The sequence below is a fragment of the Lissotriton vulgaris genome, chromosome 12 (assembly GCF_964263255.1).
Source record: "Lissotriton vulgaris chromosome 12, aLisVul1.2, whole genome shotgun sequence".
Lineage (NCBI taxonomy): Eukaryota > Metazoa > Chordata > Amphibia > Caudata > Salamandridae > Lissotriton > Lissotriton vulgaris.
In genome coordinates, this window is record NC_141700.1 from 789,720,866 (window position 1) to 789,748,168 (window position 27,303).

Below are 27,303 nucleotides of genomic sequence, written 5' to 3' on the forward strand. Positions count from 1 at the left end.
TGCGGCCATCGCAGACAGGTGAATGCGGATGGAAGTATATGCCAAATTGCACTGGTACAGATGGAACAGGTAACAGATGATGTTCTGAATGGAAGCATCCAGCGGGTTAATGTCGTGGTTCGCACAATAAATGACAAACCGCTTCCATTTAGCCGCATAACATGCTCTAGTAGTGGGCTTTCTTGCCTCCCGAATGATGTCCATGCAATCCGGGGGAAGATTGAGGTAGCCAAACTCTAGGACTTCAGGAGCCAGATCGCCAGGTTGCGCTGTTGCGGATCTGGGTGCTGAATGTCGCCATGGCTCTGCGTCAGAAGGCTGGGTGTGAGATGAAGCCTTTGATGCGGTACCACGGAAAGTTCCAGAAACGTGGTGTACCATGGTTGGCGAGCCCACGTTGGAGCAACCAGGATGAGAGTCATCGAGTGCTGCCTGAGCTTGCGCGCCACCAGCGGTATCAGAGGTGCTGGGGGAAAAGCGTACGCAAATCTGCCTGACCAGTTCATCCATATCGCATTGCCCTGCGATTGCGGGTGTGGGAACCTGGCGGCGAAGCTTTGGCATTTGGCGTTCTCCCTTGTGGCGAACAGGTCTATCTCTGGATGACCCCACCTTTGGAAGTACGGTTGGAGTACTGATGGATGTATATCCCACTCGTGCATTTGGTGGCTGTGCCTGCTGAGCAGGTCCGCCATCTGATTGTCTTTGCCTGGGAGATGTTCTGCCATCAGGAAAATGTTCCTCTGAATGGCCCACTTCCACATGCTCTGAGCCAGATGAGACAGCTGCGGAGAGTGTGTGCCCCCCTGTTTCTGAATGTAGTACATGGCCGTCATGTTGTCCGTCAGGATCAACACGACCTTGTTGCACAGATGTACTTTGAATGCCTTTAAGGCCATGAAGATTGCCATCAGTTCCAGTACATTGATGTGCATCTTCCTTTGCTGTAGTGTCCATAGTCCCTGCACTGTGTAGTGGAGTACATGCGCTCCCCATCCCTGGAGAGAAGCGTCCGTCGTCAGGATAATCTGTGGCACAGGCTCCTGGAACGGTCGGCCCTTGCAAAGGTTTTGTGGATTCCACCAATGCAGAGAGTTGTATGCCCGACCGCTCACCAACACTATGTCTGTTAGTTGCCCGTGAGCCTGAGTCCACTGACGTGCTAGGCACTCCTGAAGCGGACGCATATGTAGTCTCGCGTGCGGGACAATGGAGATGCAGGAGGCCATCATGCCTATCAACTGCATGAACACTTTCGCTGGAAGCGAGTGCTGAGGTCTGAATCTTTGGATCAGCGACTGAATACTGGCGACTCTCACTGAATTTGGCTGCGCAGTGGCCGCCACAGTGTTTATCGTCGCACCCAGATACTGCTGTATGTGGGCGGGCTGGAGATGGGATTTTGGGTAATTCAGTGAGAACCCCAGATTGTGCAGGAGGTGAATGGTGTGGGACACGTGGTCGGCGCACTGTTGTTCCGACTTTGCCTGAATGAGCCAGTCGTCCAGATAGGGGTAGAAGTTGATGTTTTGACGTCTTAGATGCGCCGCCACCGTCGCCAGGCACTTTGTGAAGACCCTGGGCGCTGTGGTGACCCCAAAAGGCAGAACCTTGAACTGGTAGTGCTGGTTTTGAATGGTGAACCTTAGATATTTCCTGTGTGAAGGATGCAGGGGAATGTGAAAGTATGCATCCTTGAGATCCAGAGTAGCCAGGAAGTCCCCTTGCCGAAGCAGTGGGAGAACCTGCTGCAACGTGAGCATATGGAAATGTTCTGACAGAATGTACCAGTTGAGGGGCCTGAGGTCCAGGATGGGCCTGAGGGATCCGTCCTTTTTTGGAATAAGAAAGTACAGAGAGTAAACCCCTGTTCCCCTTTCTTGCAGTGGAACGAGCTCTATTGCCCCTTTTTGCAGCATGACTTGGACTTCCTGCTGCAACAAGTGCAAGTGCTCGCCGGACATAGGACGGTTTCTTGGAGGTATGTTTGGTGGACTGGAAGTGAGTTCCAGACAATAACCGTATTGGATAAGAGATTTGACCCACCTGTCCGTGGTGATGGACTTCCACGCGGGCAGGAACTGCTGGAGTCTCCCCCTGACTGGTGTTGTGTGGTCGGGGGCAGTGATAAGGCGTCACTGTTTGTTGGCGGTGGAGGACCTGGAGCTGTTATTTCGACGTCCTCTGCCTTTGACGTTGTTGCCCCGGTAACCACCTCTACCTTTGTTGGTGTATGAGGATTGGGTGTTGCTTTTATAGAATTGCGTGGATTGTGACGCTTGACCCCTTGAGGTGCCTCTGTTATTGGAGCGGCGAAAGGAACCACCCCGAAACTGCTGGGACTGTAGGGCACCCATAGATTTAGCAGTGTCAGTGTCTTTTTTTCATTTTTTCAAGGGTGGCATCCACTTCTGGCCCAAACAGGTGGTCTGGATTAACTGTTTGGTTTAGGATGGTAGTCTGAATGTCTGGTTTAAAGCCTGATATTCTAAGCCATGCATGTCTACGCAGTAGCAGGCTAGTGTTTATAGCTCTCGAGGCGGTATCAGCCACGTCCAGAGCGCACTTAATTGAAGCATTGGTGATAAGCTTCCCCTCCTGAATCAACATTTCAGCTCCCTCCTTGTACTGATCAGGTAAGTGCTGTAGAAGGGTTTCTAGGGTGTCATAGTGTGCCCTATCGTAGCGTGCAAGTAGCGCTTGCGTGTTGGATATGCGCCACATATTAGCTGCCTGCGCAGCAATACGTTTCCCTGAAGCTTCAAAGACCTTTGATTCTTTGTCTGGGGGAGGAGCATCACCCGTGGTCTGTGAGTTGGCTCGTTTACGTGCGTTGGAGACAACCAAAGAGTCCAGTGGCAACTGTCCCTTGATGTACGTTGGATCAGTGGGCGCTGCCTTGTATTTTTTGTCAATACGAGGATTGATGACTCTTGCCCGGGTGGGCTCCCTGAAAACCTCTGGCGCATGCTTTAGCACTCCTTTGAGCATTGGCAATGTCTTGACAGTCTTTTCAGCCACCGAGAAAGTGTCAAAAAGAAAATCGACATCCTTTGGGTCAGCGTGGAGGTCGACATCATGATTGGCTGCAGCTCTTTCAATTAGAGCGTTGAAGGCTGCAGAGTCCTCTGTTGGGGAAGTTTTTGCAGCAAAAAGCTGCGGCTCGTGTCCTGACTGAGGGTCCTCAGGGTCGCCCCCGGCAGACCATGGCTCATTTACATCCTCTGGGTCCGAGTACGCTGGATAAGTATACTCCTCCTCCTCGTCTCCGTCACCCTCCCCAGCGTTAGAGTGAGTGGGTGAGAGCTCCAGACCTTGTGGAGATGCAGGCTCCATAGGGGTAGATTCACCCGCAGAGTCCAACTTCTTTTTAAGGGGGATGTGGAAATGCTCCAACACAGGCTCCGGGGTGATCTTCCTTTTAAGGCGAGAGAGCTTGCCTGTGTTGGCGTCGATGACGACCTCTCGACGCTCCTCGTCCGCTAGTGGCTGGTGCCGTGGCTTTGGCACCACCAATGATGCCTTTGGCGTAGAAACCAGCTTTAAGGGCACCCCGGCCCCATGTTTAGGAGCGAAAGCCTTCGGCGCCGTTCTTGGCGGCAGCGTGAAGTGAATGGGCGTCTGCGCCTTCGCCGGTTTCTGTGGAGGCTTAGGCGGCACAGTGTCCTTCGGCTCGAGCGCTACGGCCTCCTCCCGAATACGCTGAAGGGATTCCGTGACCTTCTTGGTGAGTGAGGGGGAGGGCCGGACCGGCTCGAGCGAGTCCTCCGAGTCCGGATTCGGGTCTGCGACCAAAGCCGCAGTCTTCGGAGCCGACGCAGCACCTCCCTTTGCTTTGTCGACTGGGATCGGTGCAGTTAGAGACTTGGGATCGTCCTGACGCTTCTTTGGGGCCTTCTTATGGTCATCGACCTTCTTGGCGTCGACGCGACTCTTGAGAGCGTCGACCAGCTTTGGCGCCGACGCAGCTGCGTCGGGCGTTTTCGCCTTCGGCTTCGACACGGAGGTCTTCGGATCAGCCATTTTGGCGTGGCTCTTGAGCTCGGCGGCCATCTTGGATTTCTTCGGCGCCGAGGCCTCTGGAGCCTTTGATCCAACCAGTGCGACTTGCACTTTCGGTTTCGATACAGATGGTGTTGACCCCGATGGCTTCACTTTCGGTTTCTGGACCGGGAGTGGCGCATCACCAATGTCCGTGGCCGGGCCAGGAGGCGGGGCCGTGGGACGAGTATTGAGGTCTTGGGTAAGGCCCGAAGGCGATCCCTCGACCTGGGCCTTATGATGGGGTTTGGCCCCGGAGTCAGTATGAGGATGCTCCTCTTCCGAGCTATCCTCTACGGTGGCAATGGCCCCGTCGTCGTCCCCTACCTCCTCGACGACTTCCTCGAACTCTTCGTCTCCCGCGTCGTAGTCTTCCTCGCCCTCCGACGCCGGGTTAGAGTCCGAAACATTCAGGATGGTGTCGTCGTCAACATCTTCTTCAAAGATGTTTGCTGGTGGGGGTGCCGATCTCTGGGCCTGCAGTCTTGCGGCCCGACGTAGCTTGAGAGTCTTCTTCGACCGGAACTTGGAGCAGGCCATACACTTGGCCTCGTCGTGGTCCGGCGACAAGCACTTGTTGCACACTGGGTGCACGTCGATGTGCGGGTACTTTGAGGCACACACTGGGCACCTCTTAAATGGACTTCGTTCCATGTTGAAGTAGTCTGGAGCGTCGTGTAGGCCCGTCCGCGCCGACAGCACGCGGACGGGCAGCAGTTGATCGGAGCCGATGAATAAACCAACCCGAATGACAAACAATACCGACGCGAGTCCTAAAGACCTTTTGGTCTCAAGTAAAGAAACGTGAACAACTATCGATTCCGACAGAGGGAACCGAAACACATCCGAACCCAATGGCGGAAAAAAACAATCTGGGGATGGAGTCGATGCCCATGCGCACTGTAGTCCAGGGGAGGAGCCACCTATCTCGTGATACTTCGAAGACTCTTCCAGGACAACAATGTGCAATCATCCGGACCCAACACTAGGCGGCGATCTATGCACAGATATGAATTCAGCAGCCCACATGCCTCGAACTGTCTCTGACCAGTCTATCCACAGAGCATTCCCCATGGACCCTGGTTGCGGGTACCTGAAGGTGAAGACGCAGCATTTTGCGTATTTGGCGTCCGCAAAAAGATCGATGTCTGGTGTTCCCCAGTTGTGGAAGATGTCTTGTACCACTTCTTGTTTTAGCACCCAGTCGTGTGCTTCTACGAAGTGCCTGCTTAGGTTGTCCGCTTCAAAATTGAGAACGCCTGGTAAGTGAACTGCAGATATTCTCACATCTCGAGCCAGAAGCCTTTTCCAGATTGCCTGTGGTTCAAGCGACAGGGGTCTGGATCTTGTTCTCCCTGCTTGTTCAAGTAGTACATCGTTGTTGTGCTGTCCGTCTGAACAAGCAGAGAGGGCGATGTTATTGACAGAAAGAACACTTTGAGAGCTAGATGTACAGCTCTGAGTTCCAGCATGTTTATGTGGTATAGTTGCACTTTCTCTGACCACATTCCTTGGGTCTGTAATGATCCCATATGTGCCCCATCCCTGAAGAGACGAATCCGTCACCACAGTCTGTTGAGGCATGTCCTCTTGAAAAGGGACTCCCAGGATGAGATTAATTTGTTGCATCCACCATCTGATGGCGAGTCGGACTGACAGAGGTATTGATAACCTGTCCTCCCAACGATTGGAGATTTGGGACCACTGATCCTCCAGAGTCTGCTGTAGAGGTCTCATATGAAGTCTGGCGTTTGGAACTAGAAAAATGCACAAGGCCATCAAGCCCAGCAGAGATGAGATCTGCCTGGCTGTGGGCTGAGGTATCTTCAGGAGAGTTTGACACTTGTGGAGAATGGATGATAGTCTCTCCTACGAAGGATACGCTCTTGGTTTACTGTGTCCAAAGTTGCGCCCAGGTAGTGTATCCTCTGTGTTGGATTGAGGATGGATTTTTTAAAATTTACGTGTAGACCGAGCTGATGTAGTACTTGAATGCAGTACGCGAGGTGCTGCAGTAGAAGAGTTGGAGAAGCACTCTTGAGAAGCCAGTCGTCAAGGTAAGGGTAGACGAAAATGTGCTTTTTCCTCAAGAAAGCAGCTACTACTGCCATGCACTTTGAGAATGTGCGAGGAGCCGATTTCAGACCGAAGGGTAGATCAGTGAATTGGAAGTGGTCTGATTGGATCCAAAACCATAGAAACTTCTGATGCTTTGGAGAGATTGGGATGTGGAAATAGACATCTTGAAGATCTATGGAACACATCCAGTCCCCTTGATGTAGATGCGGGATTATTTGATGTAATGCCAGTATTCTGAACCTCTCTCTCAGAATGAACTTGTTGAGACGCCTGAGATCTAGTATAGCCCTGAACTCCTTGTTTGGACCTATCTTTTGGACCAAAAAATATTAGGATTAGATCCCCTGCCGACGTTGATGCCATGGGATCTCCTCGATGGCCTCCTTTAGGAGTAGAGCAGACACCTCTTCTCTCAGAAGATTTATGCGATGGATTACAGTCTTTTGAGGAGGAATAGAAGGTGGAGGGGACTTGAACCCGATGGAATACCCATTCCTTACAATATTCAGCACCCACTTGTCTAGTGTGAATTTGGTTCACTCTTCCAGGAAGAAATAGACACCTACCCCCACCGGAGTGGGTAACAGCGTTAGGGGAAGCAAGCACTCACTGCTTCTGTTGTTGCTTGGCAGCAGGTTTAGATTGTCTGGAGTTCCCTCCTCGTCTTCTACCAGGACGACGCTGGTAGGATTGTGATCTTCCTTGATTTTGCTGGGAGGACCACTGAGGGGTTTGAACCCTCTGCTGGTATTTTCGCCGATCATAAGGACGGTAGCGTCACTTGAAGTCCTTCTTTTTCTTGAGCCTAACCGCCTTTACCGTATCCAGTTCGGTATTCATCCTGGAAATTTTGTCATCAGCGTGAGAGCCGAGAGAGCGATGTGCCATTGAAGGGGAGATTGAGAATGCGATGTTGCGCCTCTGGCTTCAAACCCGTCAATCTCAGCCAGGCAGAGCAACGGGCACAAATCCCATGTGCATTACCATAGGCCGCAAGATCAGAGGCATCAGCCGCTGCACTGATAAGGTCAGCATTTTGTCAGGAAAAAATAGCCAAAAGCCAGAAAAATCAGTAGTATTAGTAAGCTAAATAACTAGAGAAGTTGAGTGAAACTAAAAAAGTTCACTTTAAACCAGAAAAAAGTGATAAAAATAACAATAACTGGCGAGCTCAATGCTCCAGGATCCTCACAGAAGGAGCCGGAAAAAAGAACTGACCTAACTGTCACTTGTGGTGCATGATGGGAGCCAGGGGATTCCTGGAGGTCTTAAAGGCATTGCGACAATTTTCCAATTGTTTTCTATGCAGCCTTTCTAGGCTAATCTGCCTTCATGATCTTGCTTTTATACCGTTGAAAATAAAGGTTGTGTGTTTCAAAGCAAACTCAGGGCAGTTTTCTTTATATATTTATATATATCGTATGTATATGTAATGTAATGTAATGTAATGTAAAAAAGACTTATATAGCGCAACTTACACCGGACGGTTTCTTGGCGATGTATATATATCATATGTATATTATGGCTTATATGTCTTTATTTTTTTCAAATGTAAAAGGTTTACATGCAATGATGACATTTTTTTTAGCCTAGTAATAGGTTTTCAGGCTGCATATGTATATGTATATGTATATGTATATATATATATATATATATATATATATATATATATATATATATATATATATATATATATATATATATATATATATATATATATATATATATATATATATATGTAGATATATGCATATTATTGGCTATTGCTCCAGGGTCCCCGCACATGGGCGGGACTATTCAGTGCTTATGACTATTGATGAGTATCCCCTGGAAGAGAAGTTTTTGATGATGCTGTGTGAAGAATTGGGTAGGTTGACGCAGAGTTGTTGAGAGGCAGCAATGCTGTTGACAATGGCTAAGGGGGAGGTGAAATCCTTCACAATGGAAACAATATCCTTGCAGCTGTTGGGGCTTCCTTTGATGCGTTTCACTGGTGCTTTTTTCTTGGTGTCTCTTATTTGCTGTTGATAGCGTCTGAATGCAGCCTTGTAGGTAGTTCTGTCTGTGGTGGCGTGGCTGGCTCTCAATTTTCTTTCCAGTTGTTTACAGTGTCGTTTGGTGTCTCAGAGGTCTTTTGTGTACCAGCTGGCCTGCTCGTTTGGTCTACTAAGCTTGTTGGGTTTGATGGTTGCAATATAGTTTGCACAATTATTGATCCAGTTGTTGAAATTGCTGGATGTCCTTGTCGAGGCTGTCTGGGGGGCTAGGTTACTCTGTACTGATGGCACTGAGCCAGTCTGCTCTGTCATTCTGCCTCAGCTGTGGCTTGAAATACTGAATGGGGGCGGGGTGTTGACTTGAGGAGTGTTTATTTGGATGTGGATGAAGAAGTGGTCAGTCCATGTGAGTGGTGTGGTGGAGTTGTATTTGATGCTGTCGCTTATGGTGAAGATTGGGTTCACTGAATTATTCTCGTGTGTATGGCCATCAATGAATATCCTACAATGCAAAAAGACATTTCCAACTGCCACCGCACTCCATTAGAGCACAGTGAGAAAACAGAAACAGTTGCGTTTGTTCTAGGTTTTTTTCAAAGATGCCAGGGCCTTACCAGGAGTATCCACGTTGCTTAGCCCACACAATAGATCCTGGTAGAAAAGTGGCATAAATTACATCATCATCGGATCCTGACCAGCTTTCCTCTGGAATATCACAATTATTAAACTTGGAATCTGTAATGAAGAAATAAAATACTAGTCAGTGAAGAAAAGTCACTTGCATTTACAACCGTCCAGTGAATGTCACACTTGTTGAGAGAATAAACATAGTATTTAAAATAAAATACATTATCTTGGTTCATTTCCCTTTAAAAAAAAAAACTAATCCTAATGAAGAGTTTTATAAGCACTTCTGCATCTACTACTTCACCTTTTTTTTTTTTTAAACGGCAATAAAGGAATTACGTAGTAAGGCAGGATGGATTTCTCTAACTAGGCAATGCAATGCACTTGATTTTGGACAACTAACTTCAGAACAGATGCTGCTAAATTCTCATTGTTAGGGAGGAGCTTGGCCTGCAGCATTAAGGCTGGCTCCTAATGAAGCTCGTACCCGGCCCACCTTCACCATGCCTTTCCCGCGGTACCTGCGCCAGAGACGCAACTGTTATGAAGTGATTGGGAGCTGGATCGGCCCAGACAGGTGGAAATATGTTGTGATATTATTGAATGTCCGCTTTCTGTAAGGTAGAGAAATGTAACCCTTCCTTTCCTCTTCAACTCGTAGCTCTCTTTTCTACCTTCTCCCAAACCACCTCACCTTATCCACCCTTCCTAGATAAGGGAGTGTTATACAAGCAGTTTGACCAGGGCCAGTGATCACAACATGTGTTCCTGCACTCACACAGTACTTCAGGTATACTTGCCTCTGCCCTTCCATTCACACCCCCGTACATCTTACAAATATACAAGCAACATTAAGTCATTCCAAAGGAATGCACATGGATAAAGCCACAATCCCCTCTCCCCAGACATTGCTTTGCAATAAAACTCTCAATATCACTCAATGTAAGCAGTATGAACCACTATGTTAAGCCTAAGATAAGTCCCAAAATACTTGGCCAAAAAATCCCCTGACATTGCACTTATACTGTAGACCCACCTTTCTCCGACTAAATTCGCCCAGCGGAAGAAGGGCGGGATGAGTAATTAGATGAACAAGCATTGGCAATGCAATAGGTCTCGCATTAGGAAAGTGTGAGCTATTGGTATTGTAAATGACAATTTTTTTTAATATGTGTTGGCTTTGAAAATATATAAATTAATAGCATTGTTATTCACAAAGCCAATAGCTTACACTTTCCTAATGCAAGTCCTATTGGCTATGGCAATGCTTGTTGGTAGCAAGCAATGACAGTGCTGTTGTGGTGCTGAGTGGTGCTGTTGTGGTGCTGAGTGATGTTGTGGTTGGGCTGAGTGATGTGGTGGTGTATTAGAGTGATGTGGTGGTGTCCCTGAGTGAAGTGGTGGAGTCCTTGAGTGATGTGGTGGTGTTCCTGAGTGATGTGGTGGTGTTCCTCAGTGATGTGGAGGTGTTCCTGAGTGATGTGGTGGTGTCCCTGAGTGATGTGGTGGTGCCCCCGAGTGATGTGGTGGTGTCCCAGAGTGATGCCCCTGAGTGATGTGGTGGTGTCCCAGAGTGATGTGGTGGTGTCCCAGAGTGATGTGGTGGTGTCCCAGAGTGATGTGGTGGTGTCCCAGAGTGATGTGCTGGTGTTCCAGAGTGATGTGGGGGTGTCCCAGAGTGATGTTGTGGTGTCCTATAGTGATGTGATGGTGTCCTATAGTGATGTGGTGGTGCCCTATAGTGATGTGGTGGTGTCCCAGAGTGATGTAGTGGTGACCCAGAGTGATGTGGTGGTGTCCCAGAGTGATGTGGTGGTGTCCCAGAGTGATATAGTGGTGTCCCAGAGTGGTGTGGTGGTGTCCCAGAGTGATGGGATGGTGTCCTATAGTGATGTGATAGTGTCCTATAGTGATGTGATGGTGTTCTATAGTGATGTGGTGGTGTCCTAGAGTGATATGGTGGTGTCCCTGAGTGATGTGGTGGTGTTGTGTGGCATTCAGCAGTGTGAGGCGTGCACCAGTGTGAGGCGTGCAGCAGTGTGTGGCGTGCAGCAGTGTGTGGCGTGTAGCAGTGTGTGGCGTGCAGCAGTGTGTGGCGTGCAGCAGTGTGTGGCGTGCAGCAGTGTGTGGCGTGCAGCAGTGTGAGTACTGCAGCAGTGTGCAGCATGTAGCAGTGTGAGGCGTGTAGCAGTGTGAGGCGTGCAGCAGTGTGAGGTGTGCGGCAGTGTGAGTCGTGTGGTAGTGTGCAGCATGCAGCAGTGTGCGTAATGCAGCAATGTGCAGCATGCAGCAGTGTGCAGCAGTGTGAGACATGCAGCAGTGTGAGACATGCAGCAGTGTGAGGCGTGCAGCAGTGTGTGGCGTCCAGCAGTGTGTGGCGTACAGCAGTGTGTGGCCAGCAGCACTTTGAGGCATGCAGCAGTGTGCGGCGTGCAGCAGTGTGAGGCGTGCAGCAGTGTGTGGAAAGCAGCAGTGTGTGGCGTGCAGCAGTGTGAGGCATGCAGCAGAGTGAGGCGTGCAGCAGTGTGAGTCGTTCAGCAGTGTGCAGCATGCAGCAGTGTGCAACGTGCAGCAGTGTGAGGCGTGCAGCAGTATGCGGCGTGCAGCAGTGTGCAGCATGCAGCAGTGTGAGGCGTGCAGCATTGTGAGGCGTGCAGCAGTGTGTGGCGTGCAGCAGTGTGTGGCGTGCAGCAGTGTGCGGCGTGCAGCAGTGAGTAATGCAGCAGTGTGCAGCAGTGTGAGTTGTGCAGTAGTGTGGAGGGTGCAGCAGTGTGAGGCGGACAGCAGTGTGAGGCGGGCAGCAGTGTGAGGTGGGCAGCAGTGTGCAGCATGCAGTAGTATGAGTAATGCAGCAGTGTGCAGCATGCAGCAGTGTGAGGTGTGCAGCAGTGTGTGGCGTGCAGCAGTGTGAGGCGTGAGGTGAGGGTGAGTGAGGGGGTGAGAGGGTGTGAGGGTGAGAGGTTGTGTGAGGAGTGTTATGAGGGTGAGAGAGTGAGTGTGAGAGAGTGGGAGGGTGTGTGAGGGTGAGGGTGTGGGGTTGTGAGGGAGAGGGGTGAGGGGGTGAGGGGGTGTGAGTGTGAGAGGGTGTGAGAGGGTGTTTGAGGGTGAGAGGGTGAGTGAGGGTGTGTGGGGGTGAGGATGTGTGAGGGGGTGTGAGGGTGATGGGGGGTGAGAGTGAGGGGTGTGAGAGGGTGTGAGGGTGTGAGGGTGAGGGGTCTGAGGGTGTGTGGGGGTGTGAGAGGGTGAGGGTGTGTGTGAGGGTGAGGGTGTGTGAGGCTGTGTGAGTGTGTGTGTGTGAGTGTGAGAGGGTATGTGAGGGTGAGAGGGTGGGTGAGAGGGTGAGTGAGGATGAGGGGTGTGTAAGGGTGAGGGGGGTGTCAGGGTGAGGGGGTGTGAGGGTGAGTGAGGGTGGGTGAGGGTGTGTGAGGGGGTGTGAGTGGGTGTGAGAGCGAGGGTGTGTGTGAGGGTTTGAGGGTGAGGGGTCTTAGGGTGTGTGAGATAGTGAGGGGTGTGAGGGGGTGGGTGAGGGTGTGAGGGGGTGGGTGAGGGTGTGTAAGGGTGAGGGGGTGTGAGGTGGGTGAGTGTGTGTGATTGTGAGGGTGAGAGGGTGTGTGAGGGTGGGGGAGAGGGTGAGTGAGGGTGAGGGGATGTGTGAGGGTGAGGGGGTGTGAGGGTGAGGGGGTGTGAGTGGGTGAGGGTGAGAGGGTTTGGGAGGGTGTGAGGGTCTGAGGGTGTATGGGGTGAGAAGATGAGGGTGTGTGTGAGGGTGAGGGGGTGTGAGGGGGTGGGGGTGTGAGTGGGTGAGGGTGTGTGAGGGTGAGAGGGTTGTGAGGGTGAGTGGGTATCTGAGGGTGAGGGTGGGTGAGAGGGTGTGAGGGTGAGAGGGTGTGAGGGTGAAAGGGTGAGTGAGGGTGAAAGGGTGGGTGAGTGTGGGTGAGAGGGTGAGTGAGGGCAAGGGGGGTGTGAGGGTGAGGGGGTGTGAGAGGCCTGGTGTCCAAACTGGCTCATACCAATTGAGGCCATTCTGGAACTAATGAAAGCTGTTGAAGTTAAGAATACAGGCAATGCGGGACTAGCCCGAAATTACAACTTGGTCCAGAGCATGGGGGAACTAGAGAGTGCTGTTCCGTGGTGCAGCGAAGTGCACCGGAGTGAGCGGGCAGTCAGCTCACTTACTATGGTGGTCCCAGCATGGTGACCTATAGGTGTGAATGAGTTACCAAGATGGTGTATGCGCTTGGAGTGGGAATTAAAAAATATGGATAAACGGTATGTGAAAGGGCACATACAGAAAAAAAAGTATAATGGCAGCAAAATGAACCCGACGAGCACTCCAAAGAAGTTTTTACAAAGTGTGATTCAAAAAAATGGGAAGGGCAGTGCAGCAAGGGTTGGCAAATAGGGATGGGGAAACAAGAGTGGGTTGGTTTATTCAAATATAAAAAAGCCAAGCAGGGTGGGAATGGGTAGAGGAATAAACAGACTAGCTAGGTGGGGTGAGAGCAACATGGAGAGAGTGGGTGGTAAGAGGCATGGGTGCGCGGGGAGAGAGAAAGAAAACAAGCATGCAATCCCACAGTGTTAACAATGTCCTGAATGTAAGCAAGCACTTACTGTGAAGAAGACGTGCGAAGTACGTGGGTGGGGCTTTAACACCAAGTCAAGCAGCAAGGGTCCAATGATGTGTTTGTATTGTGAAAGAGAAGTTTGGCTGTGGCTACAACAAGACGGACGTTAGGTCAGACAATAACGTAGTCTTAATTGAAAAAAAAGCTTGTGTGCCAAGGAAGCACATAATAGCTGGAAGTAAAAGTCTGCTAATAGAAAACAAAAATACTAGGCTGTTGGTTAAAAGGCACAAATGTAGCAGGGTTATAATATTTTAGTGCTAATATACTCTATACTTGTTAATAAGAAACAGAAATGATGTGTTTGAGGAGCGCACAAACTGCTAGCAAGCAAGCACCAATGTAAAGGGCGGTGGAGATGTAGCTGAAAGTGAAACATTGTGTTGAATCAAATGGGGAAGTAAAGCAAGTATCTTTGTAACTCCGCTGCCGAGGTGTATACGTATAGGATCAATATCGGCAAACACAGAGCATCAATGTAAACAAGGGGGGGGGGATATCCGAGGGGGGGGGGGGGTGGTCAGTATAGTCAAGACGGGACAGAACATGCACGAAGAGGAACGTGGCCCCCATGATTCACACGAAGCCTGATGCCAAATATTAAATCGCGTGCCTTATGCAGGAGTGATGCACGCAGACAGGGCTTTAAGTGCTCGACAGCCTCGCCAACCTTGGACTGAAGCAACTGGTGAGCACCCCCACCCACCTCGCCGGACACACACTCGACGCCGTCTTCTCATCCAGCAAAGACATCGCCTTCAGCCACGCCACAGAACTCCACTGGACGGACCACAGCTGCGTACACTTCACCTTCAAAAGAACGACGAGCCATCACCACCAGCAACAGGTTGCCCGTAGAAGCTGGAACAAGATCACAGCCGACCAGCGAACCCCAGCCAGGCCGCCGACAACCTCACGAAGTGGATCAGCGACTGCGCGGACGAACTCGCCCCCCTGAGGACCCCGCCCAGCAGACCCGGCAGCAAGAAAGCCCCATGGTTCACCGACGAACTCAAGAGCTCCAAGAAGAACTGCCGAGCCCTCGAGAAAGCCTGGAGAAAGGAACCCACACCGGACAACAAGACCACCCTCAAACTCGCCACCCGGAAGCACCACCAACTGATCCGAGCCGCCAAGAAAACTGCATTCAAGGACCGGCTGGACAACAACGCACACAACTGCAAGGAACTCTTCAACATCGTCAAAGAGCTCTCCAACCCCAACGCCGGAAACAACGACATCATCCCCTCGCAAGATCTCTGCAACTCCCTCGCCTCCTACTTCCACAACAAGATAGCGGACATACACAACAGCTTCAGCACCCAACCAACGCACGCCACGACCACAGCTACGCCGCCCACCGCCACCCTCCGAGCCTGGACTCCGATCAGCACCGAAGACACCGTCCGCATGATGAACTCCGTCCACTCAGGATCTCCGACCAACCCCTGCCCTCACCACGTCTTCAACAAGGCCGACACTGTCATCGCACCCCACCTGCGGGACATCATCAACACCTCCTTCGACACCGCCACCTTCCCCGAGAGCTGGAAGCACGCAGAACTCAGCGCACTTCTCAAGAAACCTACAGCAGACCCCACCGAACTCAAGAATTACCGCCCAATCTCGCTCCTCCCGTTTCCAGCAAAAGTCATCGAGAAGTCCGTCAACAAACAGCTGGCCGCCTTCCTCGAGACGAACAGATTCCTCGACCCCTCGCAGTCCGGCTTCCGAGCCAACCACAGCACCGAGACCGCCCTCATCGCCGCCACCGACGACATTAGAGCCCTGATGGACAACGGAGAAACAGCGGCCCTCATCCTCCTAGACCTCTCCGCGGCCTTCGACACTGTCTGCCACCGCACCCTAGTGCAGCGCCTCAGCAACGTCGGAATCCAGGAGAAGGCACTGGAATGGATCGTCTCCTTCCTCGACGGAAGAACACTGAGAGTCCGCCTACCACCGTACAAGTCAGAAGCCACCGAAGTCATGTGCGGCGTCCCTCAAGGATCCTCGCTGAGCCCTACCCTCTTCAACGTCTACATGAGCCCCCTCGCGGCCATCGCACGCCAACACAACCTCAACATAATCTCCTACGCCGACGACACCCAGCTGATCCTCTCCCTGACCAACGACCCCGCCGCCGCCAGAGCCAACCTGCACGAAGGGATGAAGGAGGTAGCCGAGTGGATGACGACCAGCCGCCTGAAACTGAACTCAGACAAGACGGAGGTCCTCATCCTGGGCTCCACGCCCACCGCCTGGGACGACTCCTGGTGGCCCCCCGCCCTGGGCACCGCACCCAAACCGACTAACCACGAACGCAACCTGGGCTTCATCCTGGACTCCTCCCTCTCCATGACCAAGCAAGTCAACGCCGTCTCCTCAGCATGCTTCAACATCCTGCGCATGCTACGGAAGATCTTCTGGTGGATCCCCACGGAGACCAGGAAGACTGTCACCCAGGCCCTCGTCACCAGCCGACTGGACTACGGCAACGCCCTCTACGCCGGAACCACCGCCAAGCTCCAGAAGAGACTTCAGCGGATCCAGAACGCCTCAGCCAGACTCATCCTCGACATCCCACGTAACAGCCACATCTCCGGACACCTGAGAGACCTGCACTACTGAAGAAAAGAATCACCTTCCGTCTCCTCACCCACGCACACAAAGCCCTGCACGATCAAGGCCCGAGCTACCTCAACAACCGAATCAACTTCTACGCTCCCAAACGCCACCTCCGATCAGCCAGCCACGCCCTCGCCGCCATCCCACGCATCCGTAGACCGACAACAGGAGGAAGGTCCTTCTCCTACTTGGCCGCCAAGACCTGGAACTCCCTCCCTCCTGACCTGCGCCTGACCCAAGACCACCTCTCCTTCAGGAAGAAGCTCAAGACCTGGCTGTTCGAGCAGTAACGCCCCCCCCCCCCCCCCCAGCGCCCTGAGACCCGACGGGTAAGTGGTGCGCTCTATAAATGTCTTTGATTGATTGATTGATTGAAAAAACTGGCGGGTCTCTCAAAGGGGCATGGCCATTAATTAGGGGCGTGACTTTTAAACACTTGCGCTAAAAATCTTTGTTTATTATAGTGTGCCGCCCAACTTGTATTTTCCTGTTTGTCATTGCATCCAGATATGTGATAAAATAAGTAACATACCTACAACAAGTAAGGACTATTGGCTTTGTCAATGGTTATTAGTTGCATAAGATAAATAAGCTGCAACTATATCTTGTTACATATAATATTGAAAAAGCTTCCAATTAAAGCCCTGGTGCCCGTACCACAATGTTGCTGCTCTTGCGTTTCAGAAAGAGAAGGGAAATCCAGAGAGAAAATGACTCTCTCTAAAGGATTTCCCTTCTCCCACAAAGCTCACCTGGCATGCCGTTGCCGTAACTTCTCCATTAGTGAGAAGTGAGCAGTGTGGGCAGCGCACATCCATGTGCTTGTCTCGAAACGGGTCTCTATCGGGCTGTTTTGTGCCCTGGCACTTTTTTCCGGACTGCAGTGACAGTAAACTGCTGTCTCAGCAGTCTGGCAAAAAAATGGACCGCCTGTGCCAGGGCTCAAAACAGAGCCCGATAGAGACCCGTTTCGAGGCCTCTTTTAAAAAACTCCCGGTGCTCAGACCCCTTGAGACCCGGCCCACTTAAAGCCCTGGATGCACGTGGTTAGCATAAACTCGCCCCGTGGTACAGGATGTTGGACTCTTTCTACCCCAGCCTTCATGCTTCGGAGGACGGTAAACTCTGTGCCATTAAATGATGCAATAGTTGCATCTGATGGTTACAGTGCTTAGAAATGACAGAAGCGCATTATGAAGCGCTGTATAAATAAATCTGTTTGTGGCAGGAGCACAACAGAGGGAGGAGAGCCGAGTACCTGAAACACATAAAAAAAATAGCCACGAAATAAATGCTGCATATGTGCCGCTGGCAATGGAAGCCCAGAGGTTAGTGCTAGCGCCGCAGTTGTGTTTTTTTAAGCTACGTTAGCTGGACATGCACTAATAATGCAGACAGAGAAATGCCGTTGCGAAAACTGAATTAAAAACACGGCAAAAGCAAAGCATTGGTTATAGTGGAATAAAAACACTGATAATGCGGAGGAGAAAAGCTGTAGCGAAAACACAATGAAAAATATGTGACAATCAAAGTAGTTGTTAATGCGTAAAAAATGCCCAAGTTAAACAAGAAACACGCAAGAAACACAAGGGAGGAATGTTGGGGTAATTAAAGTTGGCCGAGCGCGCGCTAGTCAACCATCTTTATCTAGAAATTGTGGATTGAATTTATGTGGTGTCTTACATATTTATAATTCATGGTAGCCCTGTCTGCCTATTTTCAGTAGAAAACATGCTGTATGATACCACTGCCTCTTGCTGGTGTGGAAAAACTCACCTTAGTAAAAAAATTATTCGTTGTATGTGCTATAGTAAGACATTTCAAAAAGAAAGAAGGGAAACATGCATTTTAGATGGTGAGGTTTTTTGGGAAAAAGAAACAGGATCAGAAACCGTAATTGGCACACTTATTTTTTAAACACCACGAAGTGTGGAGCAGGCAAAAGCTATAAATAAGTGCCACGATGCTTCGAGAGATTCTTAGTGCATGTTTAATATTACTGGTGCAGTCTTAATGTACCAAAACGCTGACAAAAATACCCCAAAGGATGACACATGTATAAATAATTTACAGAAACAATATGCAATAACTTTCGTTTCGAAGTAATCCAAGGGGGGCTGATAAAGATGGACTTGTGTCACAGTCGGGATCCACCAGTCAGCATGAGGCGACACTTAATCACCGATTTAGCAAGTCAAACCAGTCCAAAAGGGCAGGAAATGAATGCAGCTCAAAACAAGGGCATCATGGAGGGGGCATGGTGTAGTGTCCAGCCCCAAGAACTCAGGCAGACACAGTGTGGTAGTAGCAGGGACCTTCTTTATTGTATGTCCTTTCTCTGCAACTTCTAACGGCTCACTATCTAGCACGAACTGGGTGGGGTGGCAGCCAACCCTGATGTCTAAATGCTGGTACTCTTTCAGCTGATCCAGGTCAGCTACACGGTAAAGGTATTCCTTTCGAACTCGGGGGTGGGCGATGGGGATCGAGATTCTCTTGATGACGATCACCGAGATTGACATGTCCTGCAGGAGCGGCAGCTGGATTGTGACGACCCAGAGGATGAGTCTCGTCTATCCTGGACTGCTCTGACATGATGACGACTGTTTGAAGGTGGGTGTCGTCTGTGTCTTCCCCCGTGGTCACTCTTCGGTACTGCCCCACACATGCTTTCAAAATGGTTGTCTCTGCCACATTTCCGGCATTGTTGTCCTAGTGCTGGGCATGCATCAGCATGCGGGAAGTCGTATCCGCATCGGTAGCATTTGAGTTGTCTGTCTGATCATCTCTTCGTGTGACTCGTGTCTTTGTGTCCTTTGTTTGACTGGTGGTGATGTCTCTTTGATCTGGAGGAACGAGCTTGTGGTGGAGACCGTCTGTGCTCTTGTCGAGACTGCATCCTGAAGACTTGTTCCCGTCTCTCACTTTTCCTGGTTTCCATTTTCTTCGCGTGTTCGTCAGCTTGTTCATCCACTCTTGTCATCTCTACGATCTCTTCCAACGCGTAGCTTCTCTTGAGTAACTTGCGTCTCAGTGGCTCGGAGAGACAACCTTCTATGACTCTTAGTCGCAGGGCGTCCTCAGTTGAGATTTTGTCAAAATCGCAGTGTTTCGCCAATCGTCTCAGACGTGTTACGAATGCCCCCATTTGTTCACCTCTCTCTTGCGCGGCCAAGTTGAAAGTGCACCGCTCAAAGAAGACGTTCCTTTTGTGTAGGAACTTGCTGTCTAGTGCTTCACGTACTTTAGCGTAAGAATCAGAGGATTCTTCTGGCAGTTCTTTTATGAGTAGTCCACCTTCTCTGCCAATCAGGTTCTTGAGAATAAGCAGCTTCTCTCCGAGGTCTGACACCTTGGATGCTTTCATGAAGTCCTCAAAATCCTCTATCCATTCTTGCCATCGCGGTCCCATGCTCCCGCCGGATTCAAGAACAAGGGGCTCGGGACGGCGCAGGAGAGATGCTCTCATTATGCTTTCGGGAGCTGAGTCAGGCATTGTACGCTTGTGGTTCCTGACAGCTTTTGCAGTCCTAATTCACTCTCTGTTTGTTGTTTTTATTGCACTCGCCAGTGCTTGCTTGTTATTATTATTGGTTTTTTTTGTTGCACTCGCCAGTGCTTGTTTGTTGTCTTTGTTGCACTCACCAGTGTTTGTTTTTTGTTTTGTTGCACTCGCCAGTGCTTGTTTGCTGCTTTTGTTGCACTCGCCAGTGCCTGTTTGTTATTTGTTGCATTCTCCAGTGCTTATTTGCTGTCTTTGTTGCACTCGGCAATGCTTTTTTGCTGTGTCAGGCTCTTTGCACCCTCCACACAGCTCCACCGATGCACCCACCACACAGCTCTACCAATGCACCCACTAAGCTCCACCGATGCACACACCACTCAGCGAAACCACAGCTTCACTCAGCGCAACCACAGCATCACTCAGCGCAACCACAGCATCACTCAGCGCAACCACAGCTTCACTCAGCGCAACCACAGCATCACTCAGCGCAACAACAACATCACTGGTTCTAATATGTTCTTTCAATGTTTCAAGCTGTTTTCAAGCTTTCATGCTTTATTACAAATCACAAAAATATGTTAATATTTCACTTTTGTTCTTGGATTATCGTCGCAATAAAAAACACTGAACATAATCTTGACAAAAGTTATTTACAAAAGTTTAAGCTATTGCCATTACAAATTAAATAAATTATTTAAGTATTAATTATTTAAAAAAATTAAAAGCCATTGTTATTTGTAATATCAATACATCAAAGTCACGTAAATACAAAATATGTTGCATTACAAATGCTATGGGTGTTTGCGAAAGTTATAACTATTGGCATTGTAAATGACAAAGCTATTAATTTAGCTAGTTTAAAAAATAACACATAAATAAAAAAAAGTTAATTTATAAGACCAATAGCTCAAACTTTCCTAATGCGAGCCCTATTGCATTCCCAATGCTTGTTTTAAATGGGGCCAATACGTTTCAAGGATGTTGTTGGAAGAGGGAATGAAAGTGGTGACACATGTGAGGATGTCCGTGTGTTCTTTGGTTTTAGTCTCCAGAAGAGAATCACAATTGTTCCTTGAATTTGAAGAAATTCTCTTTTAGAGCTGTGGAGGAGCAGGCCACGATAAATGTGGCTGGAGTGGGTCATTCTCAAGGGGTCACTGCCAACAGTGTGGTCTCCAACACTTCAAAGGTGGCATCCTGTAGAATATTTGTGTACAGACCTTCAACATCAAGTAAAATCAGAAGATCAATTTCATCCTGTACAGTGAAGTTCTGTAATAAATTGAGGATATGGATAAGTTACTTACCTGTAATCCGAGTTCTCTTCCAGGGGTATCTCATCAAAGTCATAAGCACTGAATATTCCTGCCAATGTGCGGGGACCCCGGAAACAATATAAAAATATATATGGAAATCACGTATATCTCGCTCCACATATATGTATGTCCATATATAATTTTTCTCACACCAATGAAGTCCCAAAATGCAAATGCTACTTACCAGTATGCATCTGTTCTTGGCATGTAGGGCTGCTGACATTCATATCTGTGCATAGATCGCCGCCTAGTGTTGGGTCTGGATGATTGCACATTGTTGTCCTGGAAGAGTCTTCGAAGTATCACGAGATAGGTGGCTCCTCCCCTGGACTACAGTGCGCATGGGCATCGCCTCCATCCCCAGATTGTTTTTAGCCATTGGCAGAGATGGAGTGAAGTATGTGAGTGATGACCATGCTATGAGCATATAAATATATGAATACTGCAGCTGCTACAGGCGCCGGGGAGGAGGGTGGGCGATATGAATGTCAGCAGCCCTACATGCCAAGAACAGATGCATACTGGTAAGTAGCATTTGCAGTTCGAGGCATGTGGGCTGCTGAATTCATATCTGTGCATAGAATATATAGCAGTCCCTCCATTAGCGGCGGCCGCCCGTGCCAGCTGCAGCAGTCTGAAAAAGTGTTTTGAGAACAGCCTGACCAACAGCTGCCTGCTGTTTGGAGTGCACGTCTACACAGTAATGTTTAGTGAAAGTATGTGTGGTAGACCATGTGGCTGCCCTACAAATATCTTCTAAGGGAATGTTACCTAGGAAAGCCATAGAGGCCCCCAACTTCCTGGTGGAGTGGGCTCTTGGTGGGATAGTGAGAGTGCGTTTAGCTTTAGCGTAACAGATTTGAATGCATTTCACGATCCACCTAGCGATCCCAGCTTTGGAGATAGCGTTTCCCTTGTGGTGTGTGGCAAAAGCAACGAAAAGCTGCTTGGTTTTGCGAAAATCTTTTGTCCTGTCCACGTAGTACATCAAGGCTCTTTTAACGTCAAGGGTGTGGAGCATCCGCTCCGCCAGCGTCTCTGGGTTTTGGAAAAACACTGGCAACTCAATTGACTGGTTCATATGGAATTGAGATACAACCTTGGGTAAGAATTTAGGGTTAGTGCGGAGCACAACCCTGTTAGCATGTACTTGGAAGAAAGGTTCTTGGATGGTGAGCGCCTGCAACTCGCTAACCCTCCGTAGCGATGTAATTGCTACTAAGAAAGCAACCTTCCAAGTCAGAAACTGAAGCTCACAAGAGTGCAGTGGCTCGAAGGGTGGACCCATCAGTCTTGTAAGAACCACATTGAGGTTCCATTCTGGAGCTGGTGGGGTCCTTGGCGGAATGACTCTCTTGAGTCCTTCCAGAAAAGCCTTGATAGCAGGGACCTTAAAAAGTGACAGGTGTTGCCTATTCTGGAGGTATGCTGCCATAGCAGACAGGTGAATGCGGATGGAAGAGTACGCCAAATTGCATTGATACAGGTGGAACAGGTAACAAATGATGTTTTGAATGGAAGAATCTAGCGGGTCAATATCGTGGTTAACACAGTAAATGACAAACCTATTCCATTTAGCCACATAACAAGCTCTAGTAGTGGGCTTCCTTGCCTCCCGAATGATGTTCATGCAATCGGGAGGAAGATTGAGGTAGCCAAACTCTAGGACTTCAGGAGCCAGATCGCCAGGTTGAGCTGTTGCAGATCTGGGTGCTGAATGTCGCCATGGCTCTGCGTCAGAAGGCTGGGAGTGAGATGAAGCCTTTGATGCGGTACCACGGAGAGTTCCAGAAACGTGGTGTACCATGGTTGGCGAGCCCACGTTGGAGCAACCAGGATGAGAGTCATCGAGTGCTGCCTGAGCTTGCGTGCCACCAGCGGTATCAGAGGTGCTGGGGGAAAAGCGTACGCAAATCTGCCTGACCAGTTCATCCACATCGCATTGCCCTGTGATTGCGGGTGTGGGAACCTGGCGGCGAAGCTTTGGCATTTTGCGTTCTCCTTTGTGGCGAACAGGTCTATCTCTGAATGACCCCACCTTTGGAAGTACGGTTGGAGTACTGATGGATGTATCTCCCACTCGTGCATTTGATGGCTGTGCCTGCTGAGCAGGTCCGCCATCTGGTTGTCCTTGCCCGGGAGATGCTTTGCCATGAGGAAGATGTTCCTCTGAATGGCCCACTTCCACATGCTCTGAGCCAGATGAGACAGCTGCGGAGAGTGTGTGCCTCCCTGCTTCTGAATGTAGTACATGGCTGTCATGTTGTCCGTCCGGATCAACACGACTTTGTTGCACAGATGTACTTTGAAGGCCTTCAAGGCCATGAAGATTGCCATCAGTTCCAAAACGTTGATGTGCATCTTCCTTTGCTGTAGTGTCCATAGTCCCTGCACTGTGTAGTGGAGTACATGCGCTCCCCATCCCTGGAGAGAAGCGTCCGTCGTCAGGATAATCTGTGGCACAGGCTCCTGGAACGGTCGGCCCTTGCAAAGGTTTTGTGGATTCCACCAATGCAGAGAGTTGTATGCCCGACCGCTCACCAACACTAGGTCTGTCAGTTGCCCATGAGCCTGAGTCCACTGACGTGCTAGGCACTCCTGAAGCGGACGCATATGTAGTCTCGTGTGCGGGACGATGGAGATGCAGGAGGCCATCATGCCTATCAACTGCATGAACACCTTCGCTGGAAGCGAGTGCTGAGGTCTGAATCGTTGGATCAGCGTTTGGATACTGGCGATTCTCACTGAATTTGGCTGCGCAGTGGCTGCCAGAGTGTTTATTGTCGCGCCCAGATACTGTCGTACATGGGCGGGCTGCAGATGGGATTTCGGGTAGTTCAGAGAGAATCCCAGATCGTGCAGGAGATGAATGGTGCGGGACACGTGGTCGGTGCACTGCTGCTCTGTTTTTGCCTGAATGAGCCAGTCGTCCAGGTAAGGGTAGACGTGGACGTTCTGGCGCCGTAGATGCGCCGCCACAGTCGCCAGGCACTTCGTGAAGACCCTTGGCGCTGTGGTGACCCCGAATGGCAGAACCCTGAACTGGTAGTGCTGGTCTTGAATTGTGAATCTGAGATACTTCCTGTGGGAAGGATGCAAGGGGATATGAAGATATGCATCTTTTAGATCCAACGTAGCCAGGAAGTCCCCCTGTTGAAGCAGAGGGAGTACCTGCTGCAACGTGAGCATATGGAAATGCTCCGAGAGAATGTACCAGTTGAGGGGCCTGAGGTCCAGGATGGGCCGTAGGGATCCGTCCTTCTTGGGGATTAGAAAGTACAGAGAGTAAACCCCTGTTCCCCTTTCTTGTAGTGGGACGAGCTCTATTGCTCCTTTTTGCAGCATGACCTGAACTTCCTGCTGCAACAAGTGCAAGTGCTCGCCGGACATAGGACGGTTTCTTGGAGGTATGTTTGGTGGAGTGGAAGTAAGTTCCAGACAGTAACCGTACTGGATAAGAGATCTGACCCACCTGTCCGTGGTGATGGATTTCCACGCGGGCAGGAACTGCTGGAGTCTCCCCCCGACCGGTGTCATGTGGTCGGGGGGCAGTGACAAGACGTCACTGCTTGTTGGCGGCGGTGGACCTGGAGCTGTTGTTTCCACGTCCCCTGCCCTTGACATTGTTGCCTCTGTAGCCACCTCTACCCTTGTTGGTGTATGAGGATTGGGTATTGCTCTTGTAGTACTGGGTGGATTGCGATGCCTGACCCCTTGAGGTGCCTCTGGTATTGGAGCGGCGAAAGGAACCACCCCGAAACTGCTGAGACTGGAGGGCCCCCATAGACTTAGCAGTGTCTGTATCTTTTTTCATTTTTTCAAGCGTCGCATCAACCTCGGGTCCAAACAAATGGTCAGGATTAACCGTCTGGTTCAGGATGGTTGTTTGTATATCAGGTTTAAACCCTGAGATCCTAAGCCATGCATGTCTTCTGAGCAACAAACTGGTGTTGATTGCCCTGGAGGCTGTATCAGCCACATCTAGCGCACATTTGATGGAAGCGTTTGTAATGAGCTTTCCCTCTTGAATTGACATTTCCCCTGCCTCCTTGTACTGGTCAGGCAAGTGCTGGAGCAGTGCTTCTAGGGTGCCGTAATGAGCCATATCGTAGCGTGCAAGTAGGGCCTGCGTGTTTGAGATGCGCCAAATGTTAGCTGCCTGTGCAGCAATTCGTTTCCCTGAGGCCTCAAATATTTTCGACTCTTTGTCTGGGGGAGGAGCGTCACCAGTTGTCTGTGAGTTCGCCCTCTTGCGAGCGTTGGATACCACCAAAGAGTCCAGTGGCAAGTGTCCCTTGATATATGTTGGATCCGAGGGCGCTGCCTTATATTTCTTATCAATGCGTGGATTGATGACACGTGCCCGAGTGGGCTCCTTGAAGACCTCCTGCGCGTGCTTGAGCACTCCTTTGAGCATTGGCAGAGTCTTTTTTTTTTTTATTTCAGATCTTTTTTATTGAGCAAAAAAGAAAAGAAATGATAACGGCCATAAGGCATCAATAGAGTTACATTCGTATTGGAGAAACACCGTGGTCAAGCATGGATCAGTGCATATAAAACAAAACATACATACATACAAATAAATGATTAAATGAATAAATAAATGAACAAGGTAAACAATAAAATATGCCATCATTGCAATCTTTACAGTTGTGCACAGTTCCGTAGAGCTCTCCATCCAAGTCTATTCAAATAATACCAGTATACTTTGTCATCCGTGCACATTGTGTCTAAATCTGGTAAGCCCATATGGGCGGGATATAACCATTATAATTTGTGCATCGGGCAACCCCACATTTACTAAGTGTTGATCTCATTGGTGGTGTATCATGGTGTATCATGGTGGCTCAAAAGTAAAGGAGGCCTGGTCTAGAGAGGACCATAGTTTTTTGTTGGTAACCTGCCATGGTGATGAGTGAAGAGCGGGATTGTCAGTGCCCCTGATGCAGGCTAGCCATTCCCTCCAGGCCTTAAAAGAGACCTCAGACGCTGATTTCCAATTACATAGGACTACCTTGCATGCTAGTGTTAGCAAGAGATCCAGGAGCTGACGGTCATGGTCCCCCTTTAATAGTGGGTCTAAAGCCCCCAGGATAATGTAGATGAACTCCCTAGCAGGATGTATGTCAAACGTGTGCCCAATGTAGTCAAAGATTTTAGTCCAATATGTTTGGAGCATGGGGCAATCAAATAACATGTGTGGAAGGTCACCAATATCCGAGGAGCAGTTCCAGCAGGTCGGTGTGTCTCGTAGGCCAACCTTAAATAATCGTTGTGGGGTCCAGAAAGCCCTGTTGAGGATCATATATTTGGTCTGTGATAGTATCGGCGAGACCTTATGTGTGAGTGCTGATGCATGAATCCTGACCCAGTCTATGCTTATGCCAGTATTATTTGGTTCTGATTCCCATTTGGCTTCGTTACGCCTCATCGATTTGTTAGGTGTTGGTGCAAGAAGTTTATATATTTTTGAGACAAAATGTCCAGAGGATTGAAACTGAGGGAGCATAGATTTTAGCCAAGGCATCGCTAGTTTGAACGTTCTGCTCGATAAGGCTGACTTTAGCTTCAGGAACGAGTAAAAGTCAATCGGTAATAGGGAGTGTCTAGCCTGCAGAGTTAAGAATGGTAGTGGCATGTTGTTTTCGTGTAGATCAGCAATTACATTAACACCTTTTTCAGACCAGTGGTCCCATATTATGGGCGATCCGCCAATTTTGATTGACGGGTTACGCCACAAGGAAGCAGATGAAGAATTATGGATCTGTAGACCAGTTTTGTGAGTGCGATCTAACCGCAAGAGAGCCCTCTTAGTATTGAGTATGATGTATTTAGAATTCGTAAGGTGTGAGAGATCCATTGAGAGTACAGCAGAGAGCGGGGCCTTTCCGACAATGGATTTCTCAATGTCGATCCATAAGGGCGTATAAACGGGGTCTTCGGTAAACCAGGAAGCTCCTTGTCTGCAGAGAAAGGCGGTTTGGTAGTCTCTGAAATTTGGTAGACCTAAGCCCCCTTTGAGCTTTGGCAATTGCAGTTTCCTCATGGCAATCCTCGGTTTCTTCCCTTTCCACAGGAAGTCCGTTAACGACTTCTCGACTTTATGTAGAAAATCCTCCGAGAAGGTCATGGGGAGCATGCATGCCATATAGTTTACCAAGGGACTGATCATCATTTTTAATGTTTCCGCCCTTCCCCACCATGAGAGGAACTTTGGGGACCAGCCATCTAAGAGTTTTTGTATTTTTTTGTAGAGTATCTCCTCATTAATTTTTAGGGTGGTTACCAAATCCCTTTCAAATTCCAGACCTAAGTATTTAAAACTCTTCGGTTGCCAGGTCAGCCCGGATTCGCCCAGGATGTTTTTATCACACAGATTGTTTAACGACTTCACCTCAGTTTTATCCTTGTTTAGGGAGTACCCAGATACACTTGAGAATTCTTCGATTGTGGAGAGTAGCGCCGGTATAGCCTTATCAGCT

At 49.6% G+C, this 27,303-nt stretch overlaps 1 protein-coding gene across 1 annotated transcript in view; it reads right to left on the reverse strand.

Moving 5' to 3' along the window:
• Nucleotides 1-27,303, reverse strand: part of ZCWPW1 (zinc finger CW-type and PWWP domain containing 1) — a 645,937-nt gene that overhangs the window by 408,047 nt on the left and 210,587 nt on the right. The window contains exon 5 of the mRNA XM_086945720.1: nt 8,732-8,852. Coding sequence (XP_086801846.1) covers nt 8,732-8,852 — 121 coding nt within the window. The remainder of the gene's footprint in view (nt 1-8,731; nt 8,853-27,303) is intronic.